Source organism: Heptranchias perlo, chromosome 17 (genome assembly GCF_035084215.1).
Source record: "Heptranchias perlo isolate sHepPer1 chromosome 17, sHepPer1.hap1, whole genome shotgun sequence".
NCBI classification, from domain to species: domain Eukaryota; kingdom Metazoa; phylum Chordata; class Chondrichthyes; order Hexanchiformes; family Hexanchidae; genus Heptranchias; species Heptranchias perlo.
This window is the reverse complement of record NC_090341.1, coordinates 13,320,408-13,341,898: the sequence shown is the minus strand read 5'-3', so window position 1 is coordinate 13,341,898 and position 21,491 is coordinate 13,320,408. Positions and strand designations below refer to the sequence as shown.

The 21,491-nt window shown below is 43.4% G+C and overlaps 1 protein-coding gene across 1 annotated transcript in view; it reads left to right on the top strand.

Moving 5' to 3' along the window:
• The window catches only part of LOC137334066 (copine-9-like), a 346,820-nt gene that overhangs the window by 263,557 nt on the left and 61,772 nt on the right, over positions 1-21,491 (top strand). Inside the window, exons 9-11 of the mRNA XM_067998520.1 lie at positions 10,178-10,281; positions 13,173-13,277; positions 14,322-14,363. Of these exons, the coding sequence (XP_067854621.1) occupies positions 10,178-10,281; positions 13,173-13,277; positions 14,322-14,363 (251 nt within the window). The remainder of the gene's footprint in view (positions 1-10,177; positions 10,282-13,172; positions 13,278-14,321; positions 14,364-21,491) is intronic.

Here is a 21,491-nt window from a genome sequence, read left to right as displayed (position 1 = left end):
GGACATTCCATATCCTAACAACCGTCTGAGTAAAAAAAAAAGTTCACTTAACCTGCCTCACCATCCTTTTGGGGATGATCTTAAGTATATGCTCTCCAGTTAATTACCAACTCACTAACCGGTGGAAATAGTTCTTCTCTATTCTCATCATAACTAAAGCCACTCATCCCTAGTAAATCCCTGGTGATTATCTTCTGTCCCTTGTTCATGGCATTAGCATCCTTCCTAAACTAGACACAAACTGCTGTCTATCCAATGATTTGTGGAGGTTTAGCATTATCTCTTTGCCTTTGTACTTCATGCCCCTATTTTGAAAATCTATGTGATTTTTTTTACAGCTTTATCAACTTATCTTCCCAATTTCAAAGATTTGTGCATCTGACCCTTTAAGTCTCTCAGCTCTTCTACTCCTAAATTTTTATCATTTACGATATATTTTTTCTCCTCATTCTTCCTCCAAAAATGTATCACCTCAAATTTCTCTGCGATAAATTTGATACAGTATCTATTTGCCCAGTCCACTAACCTGTCCATGCCCTCTTGAAGTCACAACCATTTCTCTTCATAATCAACCACGCTCCCTATTTTGTGGCATCTGCAATTTTTGATATTGTGCCCCACATATATATATTGAGAACAGCAATGGTCTTAGCACTGACCTCTGTGAGACACCACTGTTTACATCCCTCCAATCTGAAAAACATTTGTTAACCATTACTTTCCGTTTTCTGTCCTTTAGCCAATTTCCTATGCATGCTGCCACATTTTCTTTAATACCGTAAGCCTTCATTTTATCAACATTCTATCTATGCGGCACCTTATCAAACACTTTTTGAAAATCCGTAAATACACGCCATTGTTTCCTCAGAGAAGCCTGTTAAATTTGTTAGGCACAACTTGCCTTTTACAAATTCCTACTGGCTGTCCTTAATTACATAGAATTACACAGAAATTACAGTACAGAAACAGGCCATTTGGCCCAACTGGTCCATGCAGGAGTTTATGCTCCACACGAGCCTCCTCTTACCCCTCTTCATTTAACCCTATAAGAACCTTCTATTCCTTTCTCCCTCATGTGTATACCTAGCTTCCCATTAAATATTTGTAAACAATTTTACAACACCAAGTTATAGTCCAGCAATTTTATTTTAAATTCACAAGCTTTCGGAGGCTACCTCCTTCCTCAGGTGAACGATGTGAAATGAGATCCTCGAAATGAAATCGCATTTATAATTCACAGAACAATGCTTGGTGAGTACAGACAGTTTTTTCAACTGCCCGTTGCCAAGGCAATCAGTGTGCAGACAGACAGGTGTTACCTGCCAGGTCTCACAGAATATACAAATCACCAAAAAAAAACAACAAACAAAAAAAAACAGAGATAGAGAGGTAGAAACATAGAAAAGACAGCAACTGACCCGTTATATTAAAAACAGATAACATTTGTTCGCTGGTGGGGTAACGTGTAGCGTGACATGAACCCAAGATCCCGGTTGAGGCCGTCCTCATGGGTGCGGAATTTGGCTATCAATTTCTGCTCGACGATTTTGCGTTGTCGTGTGTCTTGAAGGCCGCCTTGGAGAACGCTTACCCGAAGGTCGGTGGATGAATGTCCATGACTGCTGAAGTGTTCCCCGACTGGGAGGGAACCCTCCTGTTTGGCGATTGTTGCGCGGTGTCCGTTCATCCGTTGTCGCAGCGTCTGCATGGTCTCGCCAATGTACCATGCACTGGGGCATCCTTTCCTGCAACGTATGAGGTAGACAACGTTGGCCGAGTCACAGGAGTATGAACCATGCACCTGGTGGGTGGTGTCCTCTCGTGTGATGGTGGTATCTGTGTCAATGATCTGGCATGTCTTGCAGAGGTTACCGTGGCAGGGTTGTGTGGTGTCGTGGACGCTGTTCTCTTGAAAGCTAGGTAATTTGCTGCGAACAACGGATGAACGGACACCGCGCAACAATCGCCAAACAGGAGGGTTCCCTCCCAGTCGGGGAACACTTCAGCAGTCATGGACATTCATCCACCGACCTTCGGGTAAGCGTTCTCCAAGGCGGCCTTCGAGACACACGACAACGCAAAATCGTCGAGCAGAAATTGATAGCCAAATTCCGCACCCATGAGGACGGCCTCAACCGGGATCTTGGGTTCATGTCACGCTACACGTTACCCCACCAGCGAACAAATGTTATCTGTTTTTAATATAACGGGTCAGTTGCTGTCTTTTCTATGTTTCTACCTCTCTATCTCTGTTTTTTTTTGTTTGTTGTTTTTTTTTTGGTGATTTGTATATTCTGTGAGACCTGGCAGGTAACACCTGTCTGTCTGCACACTGATTGCCTTGGCAACGGGCAGTTGAAAAAACTGTCTGTACTCACCAAGCATTGTTCTGTGAATTATAAATGCGATTTCATTTCGAGGATCTCATTTCACATCGTTCACCTGAGGAAGGAGGTAGCCTCCGAAAGCTTGTGAATTTAAAATAAAATTGCTGGACTATAACTTGGTGTTGTAAAATTGTTTACAATTGTCAACCCCAGTCCATCACCGGCATCTCCACCCCATTAAATATGTCTATGCTATTTGCCTCAACTACTGTGGTAGCAAGTTCCACATTCTATTGTGTAAAGAAGTTCCTCCTGAATTCCCTGTTGGATTTATTGATGATTATCTTACATTTATGGCCCCTAATTTTGGACGCCCCCACAAGTGGGAATATTTTCTCTACGTCTACCTCATCAAGCCCTTTCATAATCTTGACGACTTCTATCAAGTTACCCCTCAGTCTTCTCTTTACAAGGGAAAAGAGCCCCAGTCTGTTCAGTCTTCTTAATGGTACATTCACATTCCACAAGTTTGGCATTGGTGCAAAGCTGAACTCACTTTGCATTGATGTAAAATTCGGAGTGTAAATCGGATGTGAACTTTCAAACTATCTTCAAAGCAAATGGAGTTAGATTTCCTCCTCCAGGGAGTCTCACTCCAATTCATGAGATCAGGCCAGCTTCAGGCTGTCTTTATACTATAATTGCATTGTCAGTGAGAAGCAAACCTGCTTTGCACTGACACTACAATTATAGTGTAAATGCACCAAGAGTATTAATTTTATCCCCTATTACAGCCTGTATAAGCTTATCGACTACTCATTGTAGGCTGACTGGTCCATAATTTCTTCCTTTTTGAACAGAGATGTTACATTGACCCTCCTGTACTGTTGCTATCTTTCTTTGCCACCTGTTTGCTTATCTTTCATAAGAACCTAAGAAATAGGAGCAGGAGTAGGCCATACGGCCCCTCGAGCCTGCTGTGTCATTCAATAAGATCATGGCTGATCTTCAACCTCAGCTGCACGTTCCTGCCCAATCTCCATATCCATTAATTTCCCTAGAGTCCAAAAATCTATCTGACTCAGCCTTGGACATATTCAACGACTCAGCATCCACAGCCCTCTGCGGTAGAGAATTCCAAAGATTCACAATCCTCTGTGTGAAGAAATTCCTCCTCATCTCAGTTTTAAATGGCCGACCCCTTACCCTGTGACTATGCCCCCTAGTACTAGACTCTCCAGCCAGGGGAAACAATCTCTTAGCATTTAATCTGTCAAGCCCTCCAAGAATTTTATACGTTTCAATGAGATCACCTCTCATTCTTCTAAACTCCAGAGAAAATAGACTCATTCTACACAGCCTCTCTTCATAGGACAACCCTCTCATCCCAGGAATTAATCCAGTGAACCTTCATTGCACCGCCTCCAAGGCAAATATATCCTTCCTTAGATAAGGAGACCAAAACTGTACACAGTACTCCAGGTGAGGTCTCACCAAAGCCCTGTACAATTGTAGTAAGACTTCCTTACTCTTGTACTCCAACCCCTTTGCAATTAAGGCCAACATGCCATTTGCTTTCCTAATTGCCTGCTGTACCTGCACACTAACTTTTTGTGTTTCTTGTACGAGGACACCCAAGTATCTCTGAACACCAACATTTAATAGTTTCTCACCATTTAAAAAATATTCTGTTTTTCTATTTTTCCTGCCAAAGTGAATAATCTTACATTTCCCCACATTATACGCCATCTGCCACCTTCTTGCCCACTCGCTTAATCTCTTTGCAGACTCTGTGTCCTCACAGCTTACTTTCCCACCTAGCTTTGTATTTTCAGCAAACTTGGATACATTACACTCGGTCCCTTCATCTAAGTCACTAATATAGATTGTAAATAGCTGAGGGCCAAGCACCAATCCTTGCGGCACCATTCTAGTTACAGCCTGCCAACCTGAGAATGACCCATTTATCCCTTATCTCTGTTTTCTGTCCTTTAACCAATCCTCTGTCCATGCTAATGTATTACCCCAACCCCATGAGCCCTTACCTTGTGTAGCAACCTTTCATGTGGCACCTTATCGAATGTTTTTTGAAAATCCAAATATACTACATCCACTGGTTCCCCTTTATCTACCCTGCTAGGGTGAGTGGGCGGAGATTTGGCAGATGCAATACAATATTGGAAAATGTGAGGTTATGCACTTTGGTAGGAAAAATCAGAGAGCAAGTTATTATCTTAATGGCGAGAAACTGGAAAGTACTGCAGTACAAAGGGATCTGGGGGTCCTAGTGCAAGAAAATCAGGTGCAGCAGGTGCAGCAGGTGATCAAGAAGGCCAACGGAATGTTGGCTTTTATTGCTCGGGGGATAGAATATAAAAACAGGGAGGTATTGCTGCAGTTATATAAGGTATTGGTGAGACCGCACCTGGAATACTGCATACAGTTTTGGTCTCCATACTTAAGAAAAGACACACTTGCTCTCGAGGCAGAACAAAGAAGGTTCACTCGGTTAATCCCGGGGATGAGGGGGCGGACATATGAGGAGAGGTTGAGTAGATTGGGACTCTACTCATTGGAGTTCAGAAGAATGAGAGGCGATCTTATTGAAACATATAAGATTGTGAAGGGGCTTGATCGGGTGGATGCGGTAAGGATGTTCCCAAGGATGGGTGAAACTAGAACGAGGGGGAATAATCTTAGAATAAGGGGCTGCTCTTTCAAAACTGAGATGAGGAGAAACTTCTTCACTCAGAAGGTAGTAGGTCTGTGGAATTTGCTGCCCCAGGAAGCTGTGGAAGCTACATCATTAAATAAATTTAAAACAGAAATAGACAGTTTCCTAGAAGTAAAGGGAATTAGGGGTTACGGGGAGCGGGCAGGAAATTGAACATGAATTTAGATTTGAGGTTAGGATCAGATCAGCCATGATCTTATTGAATGGCGGATCAGGCTCGAGGGGCCGATTGGCCTACTCCTGCTCCTATTTCTTATGTTCTTATGTTCTTAAAAAACTCTAATAAGTTTGTCAAACACGATATCCCTTTCATGAAACCATGTTGACTCTGCCTAATCCTGTTATGATTTTCTAAGTGCCCTGTTACTATTTCCTTAATAATGGATTCCAGAATTTTCCCGATGACCAATGTCAGACTAACTGGCCTGTAGTTCCCTGTTTTCTTTCTCCCTCCCTTTTTGAATAGCGGGGTAACATTTGCTACCTTCCAGTCCACCGGGGCACTTCCAGAATCTAGAGAATTTTGGAAGATCATAACGAATGCATCCACTATCTTTGCAGGCAACTTTTTTAGAACCCTAGGATGTAGGCCATCAGGTCTAGGGGATTTGTCGGCCTTTAGTCCCATTAGTTTGTCCAGTACTTTTTCTCTAGCGATATTAATTGTTTTAAGTTCCTCACTCTAATTTACCCCTTGGTTCACCACTATTTTTGGTATGTTTTTTGTGTCTCCTACTGTGAAGACAGATACAAAATATTTGTTTAATGCATCTGCCACTTCCTGATTCCCCATTATAATTTCTCCTGTCTCAGCCTCTAAGGGACTAATGTTTACTTTTGCTACTCTCTTCCTTTTTACATACTTGGAGAAGCTCTTACAATCCATTTTAATATTCCTTGCTAGTTAACTTTCATATTCTATTTTCTCCCTTTTTATTAATTTTTTGGTCGTGCTTTGTTGATTTCTAAAACCCTCCCAATCCCCAGGCTTATTACTCTTCTTGGCAACACTATAGGCCTCTTCTTTCAATCGAGTACTATCCTTAACTTTTTTAGTTAGCCACGGGTGGATCACTTTTCCCATGGAGTTTTTATTTTTCAATGGAATGTATACTTGTTGAGAATATTGAAATATTTCTTTAAATGTTTGCCATTGCTTTTCAACTGTCAAACCCTTTAATTTAATTTTCAAACAACCTTTGACAACTCACCCTTCATACCTTTGTAACTGGCTTTATTTAAGTTTAAGACTCCAATTTCTGATCTAAGTACGTTACTTTCAAACTCAATGTGAAATTTTATCATATTATGATCACTCTTCTGATATTAATTACTTTTAGTTCCTCATTCTCATTAGCCCCTTGGTTCCCCAATATTTCTGGTATGCTTTTTGTGTCTTCTACTGTGAAGACAGATACAAAGGGCTCGATATTAGCACCCGCGATCAGGTGCGTTCCTGGCAGGGGGGCTCCGAAAATTGGGGAATCCCAGAGCGGGTCGGGAGCCTGGCTCCAACCCGCCCACTTCCGGGTTCCCCACAGACGCGCTGACGTGCGCGCGCAGCCCCCGCATGTGGGACTCCCGCAGGCAATTAAAGCCACTTAAAAGTATTTATACTGGTATTTCAGGTCGTTAACAGACCTGATTAAGGAGATATTTTACATGGGATGGGATTTTACAAACGACTGGGACTGTTTTCCGTACTGGGGGAAACACTCCCAGTTGAAATGGATGTGTTGCAGCTATCAGCCTGTGGCAGCTGCAAAGGTCCATTTGACAGGTGGCGGGGGAGACCATTACTCATTGCAGGAGGCCACACTGTCACTTTGGACAAAGTTTGGCCTCCACCACCCTCCTCCTAACAATCAAATTCACCAACTTGCACACTTACCCCGGGGTCCAGACACATGTACCTACCTTGCGGACCCCCTCAGATGTACATCTTCCAGATCGGGGCCGCCGTAGCTGCAGTCATGACCTCCTCGGAGGGCGAACAGCATCACCAGCCTCGCCGGCCACGTCGTCCACCTCTGACACGTGGAGCTCTACAACACAGTGCTGTGACACATCCACCTGCACAGCAGGAGGGAGGGCAACGGCAGAGAGAGATGTGTCGCGGAGGGCACTACCCTCGCCACAGGGTCCACAGACCGAGGCTCAGCTTCCTGGACCTCTCTGAGCAGCAGTGCACACGGAGGCTCAGAGTCACTCGACATGTAGTCATGGACATCTGCAGCCTCCTTCATGCCGAGCTGCTCCCGGTTGGCCCAAGCACCATCTTCTTACCTGTTGCTGTCAAACTCACCGCTGCCCTCAGCAGCATCTCCTCCGCATCCTTCCAGGGTGCCACCGGGGACATCGCCGACATCTCTCAGTCGTCTGCACAAAAGAGCCCTGCAAATACACCTACACCCACTCTGCAGTGACACAATGGGTGGCATCAGGTATGGGTCTTCATTGTGATCCTCAGGAAAGGGCATTATTGCACAAACCAGACAAGATTCGCAAAGACGTGGCAGTAGTGGTGCCAATATAATATGTGATGTGAGTTGGTCAGAAATTAAATATAAGTAAAAACCATGACAAACCCTCAAACACACTTGTGCATCCCCTTCATGCTCACAACACGTTTGCCTTACGCTGCCTACTGCACATATGTGATGCATGCCCTGTGGCTGCAGCACAGGTAGTGGCAGGTTGAGTGAGGCTGACCGTGAAAGAGATGCATGAGAGGGTGAGTATGTGATAGAGCCATGAGATTGTATGAGGATTGGGTTGAGTGGTAGTGGCGGGATGAGTACTGGCGAGGTGAGTAAGAGCAGGTAAGATGAGGATGAGCTTTGAGTGGGTGTGAGGGGTGATGTGACAGTGCAGAAGGAGATGTGGGGTGGGGGCGGTGATGTGGCAGACGGAGTGTAGGGGAATGAGTAAGTGTACACACTTTGGCTGACCTACTTAGGTCATTGCAGCGCCTCCTGCACTGTATGCAGGTGCGCGATATGCTGGTGGTGCAGATGACCTCCTCTGCCACCTTGAGCCAGGCCTTCTTGGTGGCAGAGGCAGGCCACTTCCTCCCCCCACCGGGGGGAAGATCTCTGTCCTCCCCCTCCTCCTCACCCCATCCAATGATACCTGGAGTGAGGCATCATTAAACCTGGGAGCAGCCTTCCCCCTGGGCTGCTCCATGCTGTAATTTTTCCTATTTGTTGCAGCATCAGTCAGTGGAGGACTGCCCCTTTAAATAGAGCTCCTCCAGCTGACAGACCTTACTGTGCATGCGCAGCCCGCCCGACGCGCAGCTCAGCAGTGGGGAACCTGGAAGACCAGGTAAGTGGATCCAATCAGCCTGCGATTGCGCGCGGGGCAGACTGATTTCACCGGGCGCGTTACCCACGCGCCCAATAGACCCCCCCGCCGCGAACCCATCGACCTCCTAATATCGAGCCCAAAATGTTTGTTTAACGTGTCTGCCATTTCCTTATTCCCCATTATAATTTCTCCTGTCTCAGCCTCTAAGGGACCAACATTTACTTTTGTTACTCTCTTCCTTTTTACATTCTTGTAGCAGCTCTTACAATCCGTTTTTATATTTCTTGCTAGTTAACTTTCATATTCTGTTTTCTCCCTTTTTATCAATTTTTTGATCATCTTTTTCTTAAACTCTCTCAATCCTCGGGCTTACTACTATTCTTCACAACATTACGGGCCTCTTCTTTTAACCTAATGCTCGCCTTAACTTCTTTAGGTAGCCACAGATGAATCACTTTTCCCGTGGAGTTTTTATTCCTCAATGGAATGTACATTTGTTGGGGATTTTGAAATATTTCTCTAAATGTTTGCCATTGCTTATCTACTGTCATATCTTTTAATCTAATTTTCCAAACTACCTTAGCCAACTCGCCCCTCATACGTATGTAATTGGCGTTATTTAAGTTTAAGACTCTAGTTTCGGTCTTAAGTATGTCACTCTCAAACTCAATGTGAAATTCTGTCATATTATGATCACTCTTCCCCAGAGGATCCTTTACTGTGAGGTTGCTAATTAACCTTGTTTCATTACACAATACAAGATCTAAAATAGCCTGTTCTCTGGTTGGTTCCATGAAATATTGTTCTAGGAAACTGTCTCGAATACATTCCAAGAACTCATCCTCCAGACTGCCTTTGATTCATTCAGTCGATATGAAGATTAAAGTTCCCTCAGGATTATTGCATTATCTTTGTTACAAGCTCCTATTATTTCTTGATTAATACTATGTCCAAGGGTATGGCTACTGTTAGGGGGCTTATAAACTACTCCCACCAGTGTTTTCTGCCCCTTTTTATTTCTTATTTCCACCCATACTGATTCTATTTCCTTATTCTTCTAGCCAAGATCCTTTCTCACCGCTGTCCTTATGTCATCCTTCATTGTCAGGGCTACCCCCCTCCCCTTTTCCATTCTGCTTGTCTTTTCAAAATGTCAAGTACCCTGAAATATTTAATTCCCAACCTTGGTCACCTTGCAACCATGTCTCTGTAATGGCTATTAGATCAAACCCATTTATCTCTATTTGTGCCACTAATTCGTCTACCTTGTTACGAATGCTCCTTGCATTCAGATAAAGAGCCTTTAATTTTAACTTTTTTACCATTTTCCCTGCTTTTACCTTGTCCCCTGTTTCCTTTTCCTATGTTCATTTAATTTGTCTTTTACTTCTCTTTCATTTCCCATCCCAAACCTGGGATGATGCACAGCATACATGCTGTAACAAAATGGTGACTAATATCTTGAGATTGTTAGCAGCCGTATCAGTATATCACTTGTGGTATCGATATCGTCTGTAGAGATTGCCAAATGGGTGTTTGTGGGAAATTCTTCTTGTGCTCATTTTTGGCTGGGTGCCTAAAGAATGATAGGTGCATTGTGAAAGATAAAGAATCATTTAAGGGGAAGCTAGATAAGTACATATTGGAGAAAGGAATAGAAGGATGTGTTGATAGGGTGAGATGAAATAAGGTAGGAGGAGACTCGTGTGAAATATAAACACTGGCACAAACAAATTGGGCCAAGTGGCCTGTTCCTATGCTATAAATACTTTAAAAAAAAATTTACAAGAAACTTTGTGCTTCACAGGACATTGCAACCATGCAGCTCTGTGCTAACAAGCTGGACAAAAAGGATTTCTTTGGGAAATCGGATCCATTTTTGGTCTTTTATCGGAGCAACGAGGATGGAACGTAAGTAATTATATATAATTGGTTAATTATTTCTTCTACACTTTTCAAAATGGTCTACACTTATATTGAGCCTAAACAACTGAATAAAATAGACTAATAACCAACAAAAATGGACAGTCGAAGAGGTTTATTCAGGTGTAATTTTGAGTGAATTTAAAGGCTCCTCGGAGTTATCCTTCTCCTCAGAAACCAAACTTTTTTTCTCCCTATCCTGCCATCCCCTCATCCTTTCCTGAAGATATCAACTCTTTTCTGGAATAATGTTCCATGTGCACTTTTTACCCTCCAGTACTTTGCCCAAGTGACCATTTGTAATGTGTGAGCCTTGACAGTGAGAATAGGCATCCATTAGACTGCGGGGCCTATCACAGCTGAGCACATTGCTGTCCATCTGACAACCACACATGAGAACCTCCAGCGGGGTCCCTGGATAGTGATCAAGAGGGATAAGCCCTTCTAATTTCACTTCTGTAGTGCCCTTTTTGCCTTCCTGACTGAGATCAGCTAACTCAGTACAGACCATGATTAACCCTGGGACCTTGCTGACCCGTATGGCTCAGCTACTCATGAATAAACTCACTGAGCCATTAGAAATAGTCTTTATGGGGTACTTACTGGGTGCCCCATTTAAAAACGTAAGCCCGAAATCCCATAAGGTCTCCAGAGGAATTGGAAGTATGACAGTGGGACTTCTATCGACTGCTATTGCCGTTGACCCCACCACAAATCTCATGGACATGGTCACTTGAATACTCTGGGTAGGCACCTGCTTCCTGTATCAGCACAACGGAGGTACTTGCCCTGCTGAAGAGGCTGGAATCAGAGAGGCGCCCAAAGCCCAAATCGGGCTGAAGAGGAGGCAAGGTAAAAAGTCCTCAGAAATTTCCCCCGACCCGCAGGTGATCAGTTTTAGTTCCATCAGTTCTTTTCTGCAGTCTTGGGGCCTTCAGGAAGCGAGCCTAAGAAGTGCCCACCTCCCCGAGTGGCAATTTGCTGGGATCATGCCACAGTTTGGGTGCAATGTAACATTCCCTCTTCACTGCCCATCAAACACTCCCAGGTCGGATATTGTATGGATTAGATACAGAGTAGAGCTCCCTTTAAACTGCCCAAAGAATTATAGGCTTTAATCCTAATCTCAGGAGAGCACACTTTAACGCTCTACTCTGACACTTGCATTTGATGTGGCTTTTCTCATTGAGACTATAAATTTAGTGTCAATCAGTGTCAATTTTTCTGCTGTGACCATGCACCCCTGAGGAAGTGGTTTGAACCTGCCTCAAACTTGTTTCACTTAGAATCTTAATAGCCATCCACTATTGCGGGCTGGATTCAGACCGAGCTCCCAGAGGTGAAAGTACATTGCTCTACCCCACTCAGTCCCTCCAGGGTTTGGATTTTTACAACAGGATCAAGAACCAACAGTAGTCATTTTTTAGAATACCTGTTGGACTGAAACTCTGGGATAAATTTTCGTCATCACCTGGGCAGTAATTGAAATAAATGGAATGAAAATCAGGTGGGTTCTATAAAGGATCCTCTCCGCCAAATTAATTCCCAGGTGGTAAGGGTGAAAATCTACCCCTCTGTGTCTTCACCCTTTCCTGTTTCTGACAATAACAAAGATGAGGAATTGAGTGCCAAAATGCAGAATATAATCACCGTAAATATATACAATTAGCACGTTTCCAGTGATTGGTCTCAAACATTCAAATCTTTCAATAATGGATCCCAAGAAGAATTTTTTTTCTTTTTCCCTCATTGGTTTTCTTTCTGTATCAGTATTAAAAGTATTAATTGAGGAATACTGTCAGTGCGCTCCATACAATTCACATTATAAATTGTATCTGTATACCAGTGTTTTCCTTACATTTAGAGGACACAATATAAATGTGAAGCTGCTATTTAATCACCAGTCTCTATGCTGTGGCTGATGTACGTAATACTGATGAAGTGTTTATGCAATCCAAGCAGCTGCGATTTACATGAAATTATAGGGGCTGAATTTCACTGTGTTTGTATCTCTTTCTCTTTCTTTCTATAATTCTTTCTCTCAAGTTTACTATCACTGTGTTTGTATCTCACGCTCAGTTTTATTTTCACCTTTTCCATAGCTCTTTTTTTATCAAGTTTTCTATCACTGTGTTTCTATCTCTCTTTCTCTCAGGCTTACTGTTGCTGTGTTTGTACCTCAGTCTATCAGCTTTACTATCACAGTGTTTATAAAGCTCTCTGGTTTACTCTGTGTTTGTTTCTCTCAGGTATACTATTACTGTGTTATATCTCAGGCTTACTATCACTGTGTTTGTAAATCTTTCTCAGTTTTACTTTGACCCCTCTCTCTTAAGTTTACTATTTCTGAGGGGAAAGTTGCTGTGATTCCTAAGTGTAGCATTATTATAAACAGAATCTTTTTTGAATGCATTTATGCTGCTACTAGCGATCAGCACAGTTCCCTTTTGTATTCATATCTTTACCCCCTTCTCATGTTTACTATCATGTGTGTATATACCTTTCTCCCACTCTGTCTGTGTCTGTCTTTCTCTCAGATTTACTATCATTGTGTATGTATCTTTCTTCTGCTCCCTCTCTCTCTCAGATTTACTATCACTATGTGTGTATCTTTCTCCTGCTTCCTCTCTCAGATTTACTATCACTGTGTGTGTATCTTTCTCCTGCTCCTTCTCTCTCTCTTAGATTTACTATCACTATGTGTGTATCTTTCTCCTGCTTCCTCTCTCAGATTCACTATCACTATGTGTGTATCTTTCTCCTGCTTCCTCTCTCAGATTTACTATCACTGTGTGTGTATCTTTCTCCTGCTCCTTCTCTCTCTCTTAGATTTACTATCACTATGTGTGTATCTTTCTCCTGCTCCCTCCCTCTCTCAGGTTTACCATCTGCCACAAAACAGAAGTGGTGAAGAATACACTGAACCCAGTCTGGCAACCATTCACCATCCCAGTCCGGGCACTATGTAATGGGGACTATGACAGGTCAGTATACTAGTGTTTTTGCGATTTTGTCCATTTTGTATTGAAAACATTAAACAAGTTGCCGTGCCTATATTCTATCAATTCTGAATACTCTATATGTTTGGCTAGCATCTCATTGATCCTGAATATTCTCCACGTACTTCCCTTATGTTTCTACTCTCTAATATACTGTGCTCCTCTAAGTAGCGTTCTTTGCTTTACCTCAACCCATACTATAGCATTCTGGTGTGCTCAGATTAAAAATATGGTATACTGGACTAGGGGGAACAGTAGGTTGGCAAGCTGTTTCTTCGCCTTGGATCCTGGTTTAAATCGATCCAGGACTGAGGGGATGAGTTTCTTTTCTCTTCTGGCTGTGAGGATCCGACACGAAATGAGTTAAGACGACCTCAGCTCAGCTCCTAGTGGATGCTGCTAAACATCAGAAGGTCACTAAATCAGAGAGGCAGTCATTTAGCTGGGGTGGAAAATGGAAAATTTCACTCTTGCACTGTAGGGGTGTTTTTCTGAGGGTAGGATCAAGCAGAAGAGTTTTACTCTGCATCTAACATTGAGTTTAGGATGCTTGATACTGACACCTGGCAAAGCATCACAGCATCCTGGCTTTGAAATAAAATCCCTCCCACCAGGTCTGGATGGGAGCAGTCTGCCTTAGAAGTGTGCCCAGTAGCATATGAATATTGGCTGCTTCTCTGGACCCAAGCCCTCTACTTCCCTTTGGGAACTTCTAGCCCTTCTGTGCTACCTCTCCTCATTAATCATGTCCAACCTCTGTAACTTCCTGCTCCTTCTACCCTGCCTTATTGCCTCTGTTGTTTTATGGAAGAAAAGTAGTTGAGATTAAGGAATTCTTTCCACCTGTTTAGTTGGGTGGAGTCATGAAAACCTACTCTTTGTTTCTGCTTCAGGGAATATGTTAACTTTTCAATACCTTGGAGAAAATTAAGTACTTTTTTAAAAAAAACACATGCATGAGGAAGACCACTGGATTTGTGTCAATACTTTTATTGACTTCACCCTGTCTTTTTTGCCTTTCCTCTTTAGAACAGTGAAGGTGGATGTTTATGACTGGGACAGAGATGGCAGGTAAGATTGAACCCTTTCTACTGGTCAGACCTGCGGAGAGTAGTCACAGAGTTGCACAGTTAGCCCTCAGACTATCTATCTATACTTTTTCCTTAAAGTTATTTTCCTGAACATTTACCGATTTTCCTGTCCCAACCCTGCCCATGTGTTGCACCATTTCTCCACCAACATGCGCAATTTCCTTGTCTTGAGAGAGCAGGCACATGACCTACTTGACCAGGGTTGGCAATGCTGAACTGGAACCAGCTACTAGGAACTGTACAAGAGCAATTCAAGGAGTGACTCTCTGTCTGATTTATATCTTGCCCCTGTTATCACACAGGATGTTCCCCTAACCCCTTCAACGGCTCAGGAAATCATCACATTGGTAGCAAAGGGACCCAATGCATGTCCCACCATTCCATGAGGATAAAATTACCATAAGAAAGGTAGAAAATTGTTCCACTTGGCCCGAGAGAGTATATTGAAAATAAGAAAACCTGTCCTAGGATGAGAATACTGGCTGCAGGCTCTTCAATTTTTCATTTTAGGTTTAAACAAAGTTGCAGCGATTGTAGCTGAAATAAATGTTTAATGAACTGATTGTTGGTAGGTGATAGTTGTCATGGTGTCAGGTGATTGCGAAAGATGATGGGTAAGAGCATTGATTTACCGTTTTTTGTGGCAAAATGGAGGAAATCGCAAAGTTTGATCTTCAAAACACTCGTAAAAATTCCCAGAATCCGAAGGAACAAAATGAATTTGCCGAATGAGGCATGATTTTCCTCTCCTGTACCATGGGTTTTGTGGCAGGATAACGGCGTACAGCAGTGGGAAATTAGGCAGGGATCTATTACGCCAGATTCCCACCCATTTTTGAGGTTGCATTTTCTGCTGGATGTAACGAGGGATTCAGATGTGCCCCTCCAGATATACAGGCATATTGTAATGGGGCAACAGAGTGATGTCATAAACAGAGTGACACATAGGTCACATGTGCCGCCATTACCACCTTTGCGACATTGAACATGAGGGATACTAGAACAGAATGGGTGTCCAGCCTTGCTAAGAGAAGCATTACATGATTCAACATTTAAATGGCCACATTGACTGAAGTTGATGTCGGGAGAGATCAATCCACAGTGGCAGATTTTTCCATTGTTACCAGAGGTACCAAAATGTTTTCATTCTTCGAGGCTTAATGCCCCTTTTAGCTGTTTTCGAAGATATGTACTGTGTTTTGAATTGTAATAATAGGATCATAGTGTGTACGATCTGCATTGTATTGGTTTGAACTGCATTGCTTGGAATTGTGTCCTTTTACATTGAACTGTGTGATTCTTTAAATTTTATGAAATAAAGTATATTGTGATTTTTTTTTAAAAGCCCCTTTAAGCTGCTGCAAACATCCTACTCCTGCAGCAGAAGCCTTTTCCCAGCCCCCGCAGCAGCAAGCACCCAAGCACAGGCAGGACTACCGCCTAAAATATGTAAATGAGGCTGACCCTGAAAACCTCGCCCGATCAGTCACTGCAGCTGGGCTGGAAAATCTCAGCTAATCAGTCACAATGAGTCAGTAAACTTGCTCATGACATTGGGTTTGTAGGAATGTGGGGGGTTGAATTGGATAACCCCTGAAAATGGACATGGGAATCACGTTACGCGATTCACCTGTGTCCACTCAGAGCGATGCTGGCAGCACATTACATTCGTGCTGCCTGTTGTTTTAACTGATTGCTGCGTGCAGCCAGCACTATCTGCGCTGTTGATTGGCTGCACACATCAGCGGGGGCCCCGCTATCGCGAGTGGCTCACGCTTCTTCAAGGCAGCCTGCACCTCTTAAAGGGGAGGAGGTGCATTGTGGCTGCAATAAGGTGTGGGAGTCATTTCAAAACTGAATCTGTGCTGTGATACTTTGAATTACGGCTGAGCATGGGAGAGAGCTTGCACCAAGGTTCTCTGATGATGCACTGGAGGCCTTAGTGCAAGAGGTGGAGAGGGGTGGGGGCAGGAGGAGCTCCAGACATATGCTGAAGAGGCAGTGGGAGGAAGTTGGGGAGGAGGTAAATGCCAGGAGCATAGCTCCAAGAACATGAATACAGTGCAGGAAGAAGTTCAATGATTTAACACGAGTTGTCAAGGTGAGTGAGTTCAAGCTTCAAATGGCATATCCTACCAACTGCACCACTAGCCTCATCCACTGCTCAATTCACTACATCCCCATCACTCAACTACCAACAATCTCTTTCAGTCAGTACTCAACCGTTCAACCATATGCTCTATCTCACCCTCACACACTTAGAACTGTTGCAAGCCTCATACCCACAATTCACAGTTCACACACACTGGTAGCTATTCAAGTATGACAGCCACATCACCCAAACATCTTGCAGGACACTCACTGAGACACTTCCCTCTTTCTTGCAGGAGAAGATGATGCATAACAGGAGGCAGCAAGCGACAGTGGTTCCATGGAACACGAACCTGCTGTCCTCTCTCAGGAAGACAGCATTCCTGCTTCCACCACTATCACTCCGCCAGTGCCCTTGTTGTTGCCTGTCAGCCAGCCAGTCCACTCCCTGTAGAGGATTGAAATTTTATCCTCTGCATACAGGAAACCTCCAAAAAGACATACAATTGCACCAGCAGCCAGAAGAAATAATCCAGCAACTAACCTGTAACTCCTGCATGATCCCTTTAAATAGCGCTGGTGGTGGGTCCTTCATGCCCTTTAAGTCATGTTCCGCTGTGCGAGGTTAAGACAGGGCGTTGGATGGAGTGTGGAGTTCCATAATTGCAGCGGTCCCTTTAAATCAGTGTTGCACACTGATTTGCGTCATAATCTCCCTACTCTGCATGCCGCTGGCGGTTGTTAGGTGCGCACGCGCAAACCCCTTTACCAAGCTGGGGTCCTGTGCTTTTCCCGTCGGAATTGTGCGCACTCATCTCGGACTCCATTTTCGAGGCTTAGGCGTAGCACCTAGAAAAAGGGCCCTAAACGGCCCAATTTCACCCCCACCATAGCTCAAAACAAAGGGTAAATTTACTAGAATGGTACCAGGGATGAGGGACTTCAGTTATGTGGAGAGACTGGAGAAGCTGGGATTGTTCTCCTTAGAGCAGAGAAGGTTAAGGGGAGATTTAATAGAGGTGTTCAAAATTATATGGGGTTTTGATAGAGTGCATAGGGAGAAATTGTTTCTACTGGCTGGAGGGTCGGTAACCAGAGGACACAGATTTAAGGTGATTGGCAAAAGAACCAGAGGCTCCTCACAGAACTTTCCGACCACTGAAATGGTTGTTTTGCACCAGAACACAAATTTGTAAAATTTACCCTTAAAAGCAAAGGGAAAGAAGCCATCCATAGGCAGAATTACAAAATGGTGACAGAATTTTAGAATGCTAATTTTTATATTTTTGAATTCTGCAAGTAAACTCCAGAAAGCAGATTCTACACTTTTCCCGTCCTCTGTAAGGAATATATAAATGTAAGTAATCGGAATATGAATTTTGTTTATCTGTGACCAGACTTTGTTTTGATATTAATTCCATTAGATTTGTGTTTGTAGAGTAAATCATCAGGGAGGATCTGTGCTGTGTTACAGTGATAGAGATTCAAAGGAATCATTGAGCCTCTGGCCTGGAACGTTTCTGTTTCCTGCAACCCACGTTCCCTGTTGTGTTAAACTATGTGAGATGTGTTTCAAAGCTATCCAAAAATAAAACAAATAACCACATGCAATAATTGGGTCAGGCAATAACATATTCATTTACTCCTCTGATTTCTCACTGTTCAAAGATAACGTGCTTTAATTATTGCAAGCTTTGAAAAATCCTTTCCATTCCTTTTTTAACTACTTGAAAGAGTGTCCTATGGTTTTGAAGATTTTTTGAACAGGTTTGGTTTCCAATACACCAAGGAACAGCATGCTCCAGAAACGTAGCTTCAGAGCTGCCATAATGGGTGTTTTGGCGTCATCCCTTTAAAAAAAACTGTTTTTTGAAATTGTACCTATAAGTATTTTGACATTGAATGGTAACTGTTATAAAAAGAACTGCAGTCCCCTCTGTGACCAGAAATCCCGACCCCTCGCATGGAATGGCAGTGATATGGTAGCTCCTAGTTGCATAATTACATTTGAACCTAATTTAGAAAAGAAGCCATCATAAATATTTCAGCGATCCCAGAGGATGCAGAGCCAAGCGATTTTTTTTCTTTATGAACAATGTTTATTCATTTCTTTTTTTGATGTTATAGGGTAAATTTTCTGGCAGCACAGTGCCTCACAGGCTGTGAGCAGGGTTTGGAATTGGGATCACGATCATGGATGCCCACTTTCACCCCGCTCCCCTGGCAATTTTACTGTGTATAGAGGAGACTATGCAGGCCTCTTTTAAATGGAATAATTATGTAAATATAGAACCTTGCCAGAAATCCTGACTGTGGGCGAAAGACTAGTTATCTGGACCCCGCCCTGATGATTGGGGTTTTTTTGATTTTTGGGATAAATTTATTGCATTTTGTTCCAGGCATTAGTTATTTTTGCTGGTCACTTCACCGTTGTCGCATTTTTTTGCTGCTTTGATTCCCTTCAGTGTACTGGACAGTTGCAGGCATTTAATGTAAATTGGTAAGCGTGGGCATTCCGTGCCGGGCTCAGATGAGAATGAGTCCATGATTAGCCGCCAAATGCAGATGCAGGAATACCTGAGGAGTTCTTTCTCCACCTGCCACTGCCCTGGGACTTGTGTTTGTGGACTCTTTCACGTGACCGGGACATGTCGGAGGAGACCAATCTTCCCTACCTCCACTTCACAAGACAGGCCGTAATAGAGTTGTACCATCTGCTGCCGAATGACCTGCAGACATCTGGAACAAGCATAGCTCTTCCTAGTGAAGTGAAGGTCACCACAGCATGAAGCTTTCATGCTAATCGATCGATCTCCAAGCAACCGAAGTTCTGTGCCACATCAGGCATTCTGCAGTACACACATTTATTAAGCAAATGACAGATGCAGTGTTTGCAAGGAGCATCAGTTGAAAAGGCATAGAGCTTTGACCTCAAGTACAGGGTGTTGCACATGGCACCCATGTGGGCATCAGTTCTATGGCCTATACCCAGTTCAATAGCCCTTATCCAGTATGTGGAGATGCCGGTGATGGACTGGGGTGGACAAATGTAAGGAATCTTACAACAGCAGGTCATAGTCCAACAATTTTATTTTAAAATCACAAGCTTTCGGAGATTATCTGTGAGTGACCTGACGAAGGAGATAATCTCCGAAAGCTTGTGATTTTAAAATAAAATTGTTGGACTATAACCTGGTGTTGTAAGATTCCTTACCCTTATCCAGTAAGCAGCCATGATGCCATTAATAAATAACAGTCTATGGTGTCTGCATTTTTGGAAGGAGGAGCAACACTGGGGTGGGGAAATGGCTTTTAGGAGACCGGGACTAACCTCTTCATACCCCACTAAGTAGTCTCCTAACAGCAGAACAGGGCTGGAAGCCTGACATCTGTTTGCAGTTCCACAGCCACCACCATCACCTACATAAGAACATAGGAACTGGAGTAGCCCATTCAGCCCCTCGAGCCTGTTGCGCCATTCAATTAGGTTTATATTCTTCTGCTGTGAACTAAAATCATTGCCTACTGCAGCTGCTGAAAAAAGAAGTACATGAAAATGTGATTTGCAGCAACTGGTTTACAGAGCTGAATTTTGTGCTCTCAGGTCCAACTGACTGATAGCCCCTTGAGCCTGTTCCGCCATTCAATTAGATCATGACTGATCTGTATCTTAACTCCATCTACTTGACCTGGTTCCGTAACCCTTAATACCCTTGCCTAACAAAAAATCTATGAATCACAGTTTTGAAATTTTCAATTGACCTCGCCTCAGCAGCTTTTTGGGGCGAGAGTTCCAGATTTCCACTACCCTTTGTGTGAAAAAGTGCTTCCTGACATCACCCTTGAACGGCTTGGCTTTAATTTTAAGGTTTCTCTCTATCTACCCTATCAACTCCTTTAATCATCTTAAACACATGCGAGAGAGGTGTCCCATTCAAATCTCACAGAATTAAAGAGTAAGTGCAAAAGCATAATGGTTGTGTACAGTGACCCCATATGAAGAGGAAGAAGTGAAACCGCTGGGGATGCTCACGGCTGAGGGATCTTAAGTCAGAGAAGTGGGCGGGCAGGTGCCAGTTGGAGGTTCATCCTGACATTCAGCTGCTGTTCCATCTCTTACTACAGAAGCAAACCTAACCTCCCTGCAATCAGCCTCATGTTACTGCAGCTTCTGAAAGTGAGGAGAGAATGCTATTCCTCTGCCAGCCATTCTAACCTGAGAGGAGCAGGATGACTCTTCCAAAATTTGACGTTGGACAGGCAATCCGACAGCATGAAGATGGTCATAGGGTTCAGACAAGTGGAGGAGAAACCTCTCCACCACTTCCCTCAACCCCATGACCACTTCCGTGCTGTCTGAATGCCTGATAGCATCAAGTCTCGAAAGAGTCACAGTTTCCTTCAGCTGAATATGAGGAAGGCTGGAGCCATCATTTTCAGCGCTCATCATATATTACCCTCCCATATCACTGTTCCCCATCCCCTCCCTAGCCTTATTTCCACCTCTGCAACATTGCCTACCTCTGTCCCCACCTCAGCCTCATGCCACTGAAACCCTAATCCACATTTTGTCACCTCCAGATTTGACTACTGCAATGCTCCCCTTGTTGTCCTTCCACCATCCGCCTTCCATAAACTCCAACTAGTGCAAAACACAGCTGCCCCCAAATGCTTTAGAATTGTGAAAGGATTAATATTACGATTGTGTCATGAATAGCTGATTTTTTGGCTGTTCCTGCTAATTAAATCCTGTGCAAATTACCCATTTAAAAATCATTACACCCATTTCATTAGCAGGTCGTAAAAAACTATTAAGAAACAATCAGTAACTTTTTTTTAAGAATAGAGAAGAAACTCCCTGTGTCTTGTAAGAATTATATCCCCTTCCCTCAGCTCATTGGCATGAGTATTAATCATTCTCCTCTCTTTTCTTCCTATGTGACCATGTCTTCATCTTCCTTTCACCTCCCTGTTCAAGCCATTCTCATTCTCTTCCTCCTCCCCCATTCCCTATATC